This window comes from Cyprinodon tularosa, unplaced genomic scaffold (genome assembly GCF_016077235.1).
Source record: "Cyprinodon tularosa strain WSP-4 unplaced genomic scaffold, ASM1607723v1 ctg123, whole genome shotgun sequence".
Taxonomy (NCBI): Eukaryota; Metazoa; Chordata; class Actinopteri; order Cyprinodontiformes; family Cyprinodontidae; genus Cyprinodon; species Cyprinodon tularosa.
In genome coordinates, this window is record NW_024038037.1 from 840,001 (window position 1) to 851,380 (window position 11,380).

The following is an 11,380-nucleotide window of genomic DNA, read 5'->3' on the forward strand; positions in this document are numbered from 1 at the left end:
TCCCCAAAATTGTAGGCGACCGCAGACAGTGCAGCAGATAGCTGGGAGGAGAGTAAGGAGGCCTCTGGTTGGTCAATTCTACCACTCTACACTATGCTTATTTCCTGTTTTAGTACCTAATGGCTGAAACTCTGGCTGTAGTGCAGTCCACAACGCCTGGCACACCTCGGACACTGTCCCAGATACCATGCAGGATGCTCGTTTGTAGCTCTGTGCAACAGTCTGTTGGTTTGCACCCGAAGCCAAAACACTTAGCCCCACGGCCAGTCTTTGGGGAACACTCGCGGGTGAACTTTATGTTGTCCGGCGTTGGATGAGGGGTTGTAGATGGCGAACAAGCTCGTCAAACCGACACACAGACACCCACAATCCTAGCTAGTTCGTGATTGTCCCTCTTGCATTGTGGCGTAGAATAACATAGAACAGACCACGCTTCAAAACCTTACTTTGTCTGTTCAGCCAGTTGAAGAACCCCTCCTTTAATGACCGACCCTTGACAATCATAGACAGGTTTCAGGTATTAGAGGAGACAATCCCCCCTTTAAAGACACTCTCCCCCTTTAATGACTGATCTTCAGAATCATAGACAGGTTTCAGATATTACAGTCTAACAATGGGACCAAACGACCCACTCGTTGGTTTCTATTTACATGTTTCCAAGCGATACAAGGTCTTGTCTATATAAAGCCTCAAGCTCACTGCAGATCCAGACATTTGAATTGAGAAAACTTCCTGGACGGGAAGCGAAATGTCTTCAAACCTTGGAACCAAGTTCAGTGGAATTTTTTTTTAAACTTTTACAGAGGATTTGTTTTTATATTCAAAGCAACCAGGTTACATTGAATAGTTATCAGCCCCCTAAACCCAGAAGTCTAGTTGATTTTATTTTTTTTTTGGAAGGATGCCTAGCCTAATCAATATAGTCTATTAACCAAAAGCAATATGCATGGTCTGGTTGTTACATGCCAGGTACGCCGGTTATTGACCTTGACCAAGGCACCTCACAGTAGAACTGTAGTCAGTGCCTGGACTGGCATGGCTATCACTGCCCCTGCATAGTTCCCACTGGGATCAGCTTCATAGTCATGGTAGGACTGCCGCATGGTTTTACTTTCGTTTTCTAGCATGAACAGACTATTAATGATATAGTCATGACCACATCAACCTAGATCGAAGGGGACCGAGACAAGACCAAAGGTCTCGGTTGGTGTGATCTTGACTACAACACTACGGCCTATGTAAGCTACACTAGATTGAAGTCCAGACTTTGATTAGGCCACCTCTTACCTTTTTGTTGTTGTTACTCCTCAAGCCATCAAGCTGTACAACCCCCCTCCATCTTGTGCTAAACATTACCTATTGTCCCTCATGTGCAATATTCTTCTCTCTCTCACTGTGCAATAACACATTCCAACTACTGTGTAGTCTGTGTCATTTTTACTTATTTATACGGTCAGTTTATCTCTGCAGTACAGTGCAATAATAAGTCAACTACTGTGTAGTCTTCCCGTAGATTTCTGCTGTGCAGATATTCTTAAAGGAAACATATTCCAGGACATTATAACTTTTCTTATGCTCTTTTTTACTACATACACTCTTTTTATATTGTCTGTTGTATTTTTATATTTATTGGCATCTTGCTTTAACTCTTTGTACATTATATAAGCTACTGGAACCAGAATTTCCCTGAAGGAGTAATCCCAAGGGATAAATAAATAAAGCTGAGTCTAGTCTTTTTTATCACATCTTAGTCTGGCTACTGTGGATCAGTTTTTAGGGAAGAAAGCAGCCAAGATCTTCTCTCTACCACCAACATCTTTAACTGGAATGTCCTTTGCTTAAGTTTTGCATTTTTTCAGTCATCCACTGAATATATATTTCTAGGGATGCACGATATAATCGGCCCCCTATCGGTATCGGCCTTAAAACTGAATATCGGACATCGGCCACCCCACCGATATTTAACCCGATATTTGATCAGCTTCTGAGTTTCTTAAAGTCTAAAAAAAAAAAAAACAACTTCTTCTTTCTCAAAAACTTCTCTTTTACAAACTTCTAAAGACGAGGGAAAAAATATTGATACATTAAAATATCACAATATCTTGTTATGCTGATATATTGCCATTTAAAAACACCATATCAATCTCTTTTACTAATGAAATATTGCTATATGTCATCGTTATGCTACGAAATCCCCCGAAAATTCACCAAATGTTGCCATATTTTTATATGTTGATATATCGACGCGGTATCGATCTATTTTACTAAAAAAATCTCACAAGAATTTGCAAAATATCACGAGAGTTTGTAACAGAACGATGAAATTTCACCAGATTTTGAAAGTAAAATAGATAGATACCGCGTTTTTAAAAATCTATTTTATATCAGCATATGAAAATATATTTGAGTATATTATTTTTCAAAGTGTCAGAAATGGATAACAAAACTGCTATTTTCAATGACTACTTATTTTTGTCCAGCTTTAACATCGGTATCGATATCGGTTATCGGCTACATGAGTTTTAAAATATCGGCATATCGGATATCGGCCAAAATCCCAATATCGTGCATCCCTATCTATTTCTATAAGTTCTACATCCTCAACATGTATTTAAGTAACTGTAGGACGGATCTTAATGTTCCGGTTCTCTTCTTCAAACTAACGTGAATGTAAGCATAATTAGTGCAGCTCCCTGATTTCTGTTTTTTTTAATATATATTTTATTCAAAGAGCTGGTTTAAATTTAAAGAATTGAGCTGTTTATGGTGTTCCATAAGATGATCTGTCTAGATTTCTCTGTTTCAGGCTGAAAGCGTCACAGCAATTCATGCTGATTTGCAGCCACCAGCTGAATCCTCTTCAGATGTCAGACCTGCTGCACCCACTCGTTCCAGTTCTTCTGCTGGATTTAGTCCAGACATAGTTTATGGTGGTGTTCAAGGTCCTGGACCCGTGACTTTTCGTTCTCGCCGAGTAGTGCCATTTGGAGCAACAGATGCTGCTCCTCCTCTGTGTGGAGCTGCTTCACCTTCTCCTTCTACCAGTCAAAATAGAGTGACAGCTATCTATGGCAGGTTCCCAATGACAGCTGGAATGTTTGCAGCTCCTCCTCCTCCTGCCAGTTTCCAAAGCAGAGCTGAAACATTCGGAGCTCTTCCTCCTCCTCCTCCTGCCAGTTTCCAAGGCAGAGCTGTAATATTCGGAGCTCTTCCTCCTCCTCCTCCTCCTGCCAGTATCCAAAGCAGAGCTGAAACATTCAGAGCTCCTCCTCCTTGCTCTATCACAGTCCGAAAACATATGGGTCTAATAGATCAATCTGCCGGGTTCCAAAGCAGTTTTGGTCTGAGTGGAACTGCTTCACCTTTTCTTTCTGCCAGTCAAAATAGAGCGACAGCTATCTATGAAAAGCTCCAAATCCAAGCTGGAATGTCTGCAGCTGCTCCTCCTCCTCCTGCTTCTATTAGACTTCTATGTTCTTCTAGACTTCTAGAGAAATATCGAGATCGAGAGAGATATGAAGAGAGAGATCCAATGTTAGGAACTACTCTTGCTTCTATTAGACCCTTAGAGACAGATCGAATGTCAGAAGCTTCTCTTCCCCCTAAACACGGAAGGAGGAGTCCAATGTTAGGAGCTCCTCTTAGACGCAGAATGGAAAGTCGAATGTTTGAGGCTCCTCCTCCTTCTGCACTTCATATCATGGACCCACATTCTGGTGTTGCAGAGGAACCGATGCAAGTCGACCCGTCACCTTTAGAGTGAGTTCTGAGACACACAACATGGCCCATCTTTATAAGCACTCAGCTGATGGTTTCCATGTTATGAGCTGAAACTGAGTCTTTTCTACTTAATGATTCAGGTCCAGAGAGCCGGATCCAGAAGAACTGAGACTGAAGTGGACCAAGATCTTCCAGCTGCAGAACCCAGTAAGATTTTCTGACCTGCTTTAATGTTGGAACCGTATGTTATGCGTACGTTAACCGTATGTCATCTGACCTCGGCTTAAAGTCTTCATGTCCTCCTGCCCTATTGTTCAGGATTGATCTAATCTAAAGGATGGAAAAGTCTCAGCTAAGGTTGTCTAACGTTTCTGACTCGGCTCTTTGGTTCAGTGATTGTTTTTTATCTGTGTTTGGGTCAGGTAAAGGGACTGAAATGCCTCCATTCTGCTCTCATTTCTCTAGACATTTGTTCCAAAAGTCTAGACCTGATATCGTCTTCCAATAGGAGAAGTTGGAGCACAAGAATTTCCTTTTTTTGTTGAGTTTTTGCGGCACTAGTGGCTCTTTTTTGACAGCAGACTGACAGGAAAGTGTGTGTATGAGAGGGGGGGGGGGGGGGGGGGGGGGGACATGTGGCAAAGGAGCACAGGTCGGATTCGAACCTAGGTCAGCCACAAGGACCTCCATACATGGGTTGTGTTTGCGTTAACCCGCTGCGCCACCTGCACGCCCCGGAAGTTTTAATGGTTTTAATGTGGTTCTGAAAAAACTGAGGGTTTATCGATGTCAGTCAAACTAGAAGAGGACAGGTTGTAGGCGGACCCTCTCTCCGTTCAGCCCATAGTGAATAACCAAGCATTAGTTCATCTCTGCCTCGGATTAATCTTCATCCCAGCCTCCCAGTTTATCCTGTTCCTCAGATAAAAATTAACACCAACCTTATCATACGTGACTCAGAGCTCGTCCATTTACTTCACTTTATGCCCTACATAGCCCAGCTGAGACCCTCACTGACCTCCTCAGCCAAACCTGCTGACCTCTTCACCTTATAAAGCAGGCAAACACGGAGCAACATTTTTCAATCATTACACGTAGCTGCAGCTCACACTGTATGTCGAAACCGCAGGGTTTAAAAGTTCACAACTCATGATGTAAGAAGTGAGTAATGTCTATCTATATGCAGTGTTGGGCACATTACTTTGAAAAAGTAATTAGTTACTAGTTACTTCTCCCAAAAAGTAACTGAGTTACTAACTGAGTTACTCCACAATAAAAGTAACTAGTTACTAGTAAAAGTAACTATTGTGTTACTTTTGCGTTTCTCGACCCCGTAACCCTCACCACCCGGCCCCCACCTTCTCGCCGTGTGTTTCCAAAGCCAGCTGAATAGAGCGGACGACAAAGACAAGAACCTGCAGAGAGTTTAGCATTTATTGCAACTCAATGTAAATGACATCAGGGGGGGGGACGCTATATAGCGTATATATATGAAGCGGTGTAAATATCATCAGGCTGCATTACCTCGAATCATGGGTGTGAAGGTTTTTAACAGGGTGTTCAGATCTGGTGAGTGAATGAAATTATTAACTGGGGATGTCTAATTCTGAAATCCTGTGTGTTTGGGTTGTTATAGATACTGCAACATCTATCTGTCCATCCATCCATCCATCTATCTCCCAAAAAGTAACTGAGTTACTCCACAATAAAAGTAACTAGTTACTACTAAAAGTAACTGAGTTACTCCACAATAAAAGTAACTATTTACTACTAAAAGTAACTGAGTTACTCCACAATAAAAGTAACTAGTTACTACTAAAAGTAACTGAGTTACTCCACAATAAAAGTAACTAGTTACTACTAAAAGTAACCGAGTTACTCCACAATAAAAGTAACTATTGCGTTACTTTTGCGTTTCTCGCCCCCGTAACTATCTATCTATGAATCTATCGATCTCTATCTCTATCTATCTATTTGTATCTATCTCTATCTATCCATATCTATCTATATCCATCCATCCATCCATCCATCCAGATTTCTCCCTTTCTCCATATAGGCTAATGATCGTTCACGCTCTCCATAGTTCCCCTGTGGCGCGAGCACAGGGCGACTGTTGCGTGTCTTTAGCTAGCATGCGTGTTTCCTGTCGCTTGCGCGGTGAATTGTGCCGCCTGCGCTGTGCGGAGATGCAGGGGAAACGGTATCTGATGGGGAAACGCAGCTCGACGTAACACCGGTATTTCCATCTGAGGAGGAAAACGCTGTTTTGCTGCAGGAGTCCTCCTGACTCTCCATCTCTCTGTGTGTGCTGTACGTTAACACCCGCCAGCAGAAACACCCACCTACCCAACTGACAGACGGAATCTCACTATACATCAGCCATTCTCATCCTCCCCTCTCTCATGACAAGGCGCGCACGAGTCCTAGCATGAAAAAAGGTTCATTGTGCGACCTGAGTAACGCGCAGTAACGGGGTGTCTGCAATGGTAACTGAGTTATAGTTACAGTCAAAGTAATTAGTTAGATTACTCGTTACTAAAACAAGGTAACGACGTTGGTAACGGCGTTGGTAACGGCGTTGGTAACGCCTAGTAACCACCTTATGACGGCCGACTGTATTTCAAACATGTTTGATTTTCTCCTGACCGTATGATTCCTGATGGGAGGTGGTCATTAGAGGCTGATGGCCCCTCGTTACCCCAGTACACTACATGACGCACCATCAGGCGGAAAGTCGGCCCAGTCAGAAAAAATCTGGCACGTCAAAAAATCGTACAGTGTTTAAACAACTTCCCAACACGCTGGCTAGAAATCTGGCGTCCTTCAGTGTTTTCTGAGGTCTAACATGTGGATCTTCTTCCTGTGCTGCAGGACGGATACTGGGAGCTGACTGCTGAGCTGGGAGGACTGATCGATCTCAACGTGGATGTGTTTGCTAACGTGTTCCTGAAGAACCGAGGCATCCATTCTCTGGGTGAGCGTTCTTCTCTTTTCTACATAAAACCTGTCTAATACATTTTCCGTCCAATCTCTCCCTGATTGTCCTTCTAGCTTTAAGCGTGGATTATTTTAGCTTTCTGTTGATTGGTGTTAGACGGGCCTTTCACTAACTTCTGCAAAGCCCTGATGATTTTCAACTGAAAACCAAGGAACAGAACTTTGGTCTTTTGATGGGTTTTCGTCTTTTTCTGAACAAACTGTATTTCTTAAACTTAGAACGTGGAACCTGTCTAAAACTCCCCCCCCCCAGCCTATTTTCACATTAATTGTCTGTTAGGATAATTATCGTTGATGACGTGTGAGTTTATTACACCTTAATATTAGCTGCCTGTTGTGTGTCACAACTGATGTTTATCACAATAGTTTATCTAAATAAGACATTTCATTTGTCCGGATATACAGTTATAATCTTTATTCGGCACGTGGCAAAGATTTGGGAATAAAACGAGGGCAGCGCCCCACAGCTAAGATCGAAGTGTAATATTTTGATAAGGCTGGAGCCATGGATGTCTAATCATCTGCTACATCTGTATGATGTGATGATGTAGCAGACTGGAGATGCATAAAATGCTTCTCTAACTGTTGATCATGGCCACTTCCTGAAAGGTATGCAGCTGCCTTCTGTAAACTCTAAGCAACTTCTCTGATCTGAGAAAAAGAATCAGATAGAGAAAGCTTCTCACTGTAGACACAGAGAGCAAATCTTTTTTAGCTCATAACCGTTCCACAGTTTTATTCTTGTTCTCTCCTTCATATATTTAGTAACGTGCTTCAGTTACCCGTTTAAAGAAAGTCGTAGGTCTCTGATTCACAGCAGATAAGATGCAGGCAGCCAGGCATGAAAAAAAATGGTTCGAAGAATCAGGGTTTTTGTTTGCTGCCTTTTTAGGAAGCGATTGAAATACTCTGAACTTCTCAGTCGTTTAGTTTGGTTTTCTCCAGTCTTGTAAGTGAACTGTGTGTCTTGAAGGTGTGAAGGCCCACGCTAACATCCTGAAGCTGGTGGCGACTCTGCTGGTTCTGCAGCTGATGAGGGTGGAGAAGCTGGAGGAAGGCAAACTGCTGCAGAGTCTGTTTTGCCTGAAGGAGCCGTCAGAGTCCAGGTCAGAACCATAACAAAGAAAAACTCATGTCTGCCAGCTGTTCCAGATGTGTTTAGATGTTTCATTGTGAGGTGCTGCCTGACTCGTTAATCGGTACCTAAACCTTTGGCTCCTGCAGGCCGGAGCGCTGGCAGCAGGTGAAGAAGGCGGTGGACTGGGTTTGCTGGGCCGACCGGGAGTATCCGTGCATCTGCAGCCGGCTGGAGTTCGGTTGGAGCTGGGAGTCGAGCACCCGGCAGCTGCTGGGCTTCGATCGCTTCCCCCCCTTCTCACCTCTCAGCAGTCTGAACCTGCAGAGAACCTCAGCTCTGCTGCAGGTCCACTGATGGAGCACAGGAGGAGATGGAGGAAGAGAAGCTGAAAGGAAGCCTGCATTTAAATAAACCAGTTAGTTAGACTGGTTTCTACTGGGAAACGAATACAGATGGTGGAAATTATAATTCATCAGATTGGTTTAACATTTTTTTGTTTTTCTGATAAGTATTTTAATCTGCTTTTATGCTTTTCCTTCATCTTAAAATAGAAATATAAGAAGCAACAGTTAAACCGAAGCATCAGAACTTGTTTTAAATGTATTAATCAGTAACTTGTGAAAATCACTTTTAAACATGTTAAGGTTCTATGGGGTAATTATGCGGCAGATATTCTTACAGAGGTGGTTTGTTTTTATGTTTTATTTGAATCATTTTATGTCTGTTAATAAAATTCTGGGATAAATGAACGAACAGCTTCCTTGACGTCTCATGATGGCAGCTTGTTGTTTTTCTTTTTAACGATTTTATCTCTTCTTATTATTGATTATTTTTCTCTCTTCCTTGAAATTTATGAACGCATTACAAATTTTTTATATATTTTTTTCCATTGTGGCTCTTAATGTCTCCTTTATTTGATTTTCTGCACTGGGCCTGTATACACCGTCCCTCTGTATGTATGCAGCCTTTGGTTTGATATCAGCAGTTTGCTTTGGAAATAAACATCTGATTAAATATCGTATTTTAAGCTGTAATTTACTCGTGTTTTATCTTATCATGAAACATTTTACAATGTTTTGTCTTTCAAAAACAAAACTAGTTTCATATTTTACCCAGAAATGTAGCTTTTATTGTTAAAGTCTTCTAATACTTCTAATACTAGTGTAACCGAGCGTTTGGGTCCGTGTTATGAACTTTATATGCAATAACGGGACAGGAGACAGGACGGAGTTTTCGGCGGTAACCCCGCTTCCGGTTTTTATTTTCTTCTTCTACTCTCAACACAACCAAAACTCACAAGCTCCCCCTGCTGTACACCCAGCGAACTTTCACTCCCCGGCAACAGGGATGGACACAACTTTAACATACAGACACAGAACAGTCTGTTGCACTAGTATTAGCGCCAGGCTAGAGATTTTTTTAGTTATTTCAAGAATAAAGTCGTAATATTATGAGAATAAAGTAACATTCCGACTTTATTCTTGTATGTTATACCTGCTAACATGTTTAGCGTGTTTTAGCACCCGGTCATTATGGCTGATTGTTAACCGCTGACCTGTCAGAGTCTGTTGGTCGGTCAGTAAAGACCAACTCATAGGTGGTGAAATTAAAAACACTCGGAGCAGCTTCTGGCTTTAACCAGCTGTCCGATAGAGCTAGCGGTCCATCGGGAATTGGCTCTGTTCGCATTCATGGGCTGCGTCCTCCGAAGGCCAGATTCATAGGATGATTACGTCATAGAGCGGCGCCGAGGTCTGGCCGGATTCCAAGACTCCTCTTTATGCGGCTTACGAATGCTTCCTTTTTACCTGATTTGAAGGACGGGTCCGATGTGTCCTATCTAGCCTTGGATATCCCAGGATTCACTGCAAGCCGGCTGCTCTGTGCTCAGAGGAAAAAGGTACTTGGCGCCGACCAGTGGTGAATTTTGAAAGTTCAGTTTAATATAATACAAGTCTGTGAATAGTTCCATCTGATATGAAATAAAATAGTTGTTTTAATGGTTATAGAGTCAGATATGTGGCGGTAATGTTTGATTTATCTAAAGGTTTTTATCTGTTACTGTGTAAATGGGTTTGGATGGAATTTAAGGACAGATTCTAATATATCTGCAGAGTGGGGACTATAAATCTGATAGTTTTATTTTTTTATTGCCATTTTGTACAATTTGCTTAACTAAGTATTTTTTGTTGTTGAATATAAGAGATTTTACATATATATTTTTTCATACATACATTGTTTAGATTTACTTATATATTTCTACCCCTTTTATAGAATTGAATAGAAAATGTCTTTATTGTCCCACAATGGGCAAATTTACAGCAGCAGAAAGATTATTAAAAATGGTCACACAAATGAGGACCTTAGAAAAATAATAAGAATGACAGAAAAGGGAAGTAAAAATATTAACAATAAAATACTGTAAAGTGTTTTAACAAAATAAAACTGGAGAATAAATAACCAATATGCAGCTATGGACATTTTTACAGTAATGGATATTTGAAAATAGATCAACATCAGAGATGTGCAGAATGACAGCAGCAGGTTATTTAACTGACTAAGGTTTCTATCATTACATTTGATTTTATCTGTTCCTGCTCCCGGTGGTTGGAACCTTTATTTCACTCTGGATTATTGTGAATGTAGCCTTTGTTCACTTAACAATACAAAAAATTGAAAATAAAAATAGTTTTGAAAATTTCAGCATTTATTATTTTCCTGCTCCCTGTGTCAACTATCACGGTTGCTAGGCGACGGAGCGTGCAGCGGTAAAACCCACCGAAGGATAGAACCGTTTGAATCGGTCTGTGACAGTGTACGTCACTTCCGCAAAAGCGCAATTCATTTAGGGTAGTTAGCGCCATTTCTGTGGTGAAGAGACAGCAGCAACCATAGATATCTATGGCAGCAACGAAGAAAAGAAAACTAACAGAGAGCAGACGTGTTCTAGTTGCTTCTTTGGAAATAATGGGACACTGGTGCTGCGTCAAAGGATGCAATAGTAATTCTAAACAGAAAACAGCAGATGCGGCCTTACGGTTTTTCGTATTCCCCACTTGGAAAAAAAATACGGACCGCAGACAGAGGACTTAACAAAGAGGCGTCGGGCTCCGTGGGTCGCTGCTGTAGGAAGGAAAGACATCACGTTTCATAAAATATCTCCTCATGTTCGTGTTTGCTCTCGGCATTTTCACAAAGGTAAGTCCTTATAAATATACACTAATAGCAATCAACACGCTGAAATGGTTTGCTTATAAAGTTGCAGGAGTTCATGTAAACCTACTGAAACATGCTGTGGAAGAGAAGCGGAAAGTGATTTGTTTTATTTCTTTTTTAGACCGCTAAAATTTAATAAATAATGCATTCTCTGTATATAATCATTTACACAATCTGCAATACAAATATATTTTTTTTATGAATAAATATATATAAATACAGTGTACATATAAAAACACTGTACATACCCACTCGTCAGCCAACTCACTGTATTTATTCATCCTGTGTAATCTACTTAAGTTTATTTATTATAATCCTTTGTTCGTCCTGTAAGCTTTTCAGTTTATTTATTTACCTCTGGCCTTACTA

General features: G+C 41.2%; 1 protein-coding gene across 6 annotated transcripts in view; it reads left to right on the top strand.

The window, feature by feature from the left end:
- Positions 1–8,825, top strand: part of parp4 (poly (ADP-ribose) polymerase family, member 4) — a 60,810-nt gene extending 51,985 nt beyond the window's left edge. For 3 of the 6 annotated variants that reach the window (XM_038276220.1, XM_038276223.1, XM_038276222.1), the window contains exons 35-41: positions 2,807–3,105; positions 3,211–3,453; positions 3,550–3,759; positions 3,861–3,927; positions 6,592–6,694; positions 7,691–7,823; positions 7,942–8,825. In XM_038276220.1, coding sequence (XP_038132148.1) covers positions 2,807–3,105; positions 3,211–3,453; positions 3,550–3,759; positions 3,861–3,927; positions 6,592–6,694; positions 7,691–7,823; positions 7,942–8,149 — 1,263 coding nt within the window. In that variant the 3' untranslated portion in view covers positions 8,150–8,825. Of the gene's footprint in view, positions 1–2,806; positions 3,177–3,210; positions 3,454–3,549; positions 3,760–3,860; positions 3,928–6,591; positions 6,695–7,690; positions 7,824–7,941 lie in introns of all 6 variants that reach the window. The other 3 variants (XM_038276224.1, XM_038276226.1, XM_038276225.1) reach the window with 3 other exon arrangements.
- Positions 8,826–11,380: the final 2,555 nt, after the last annotated feature.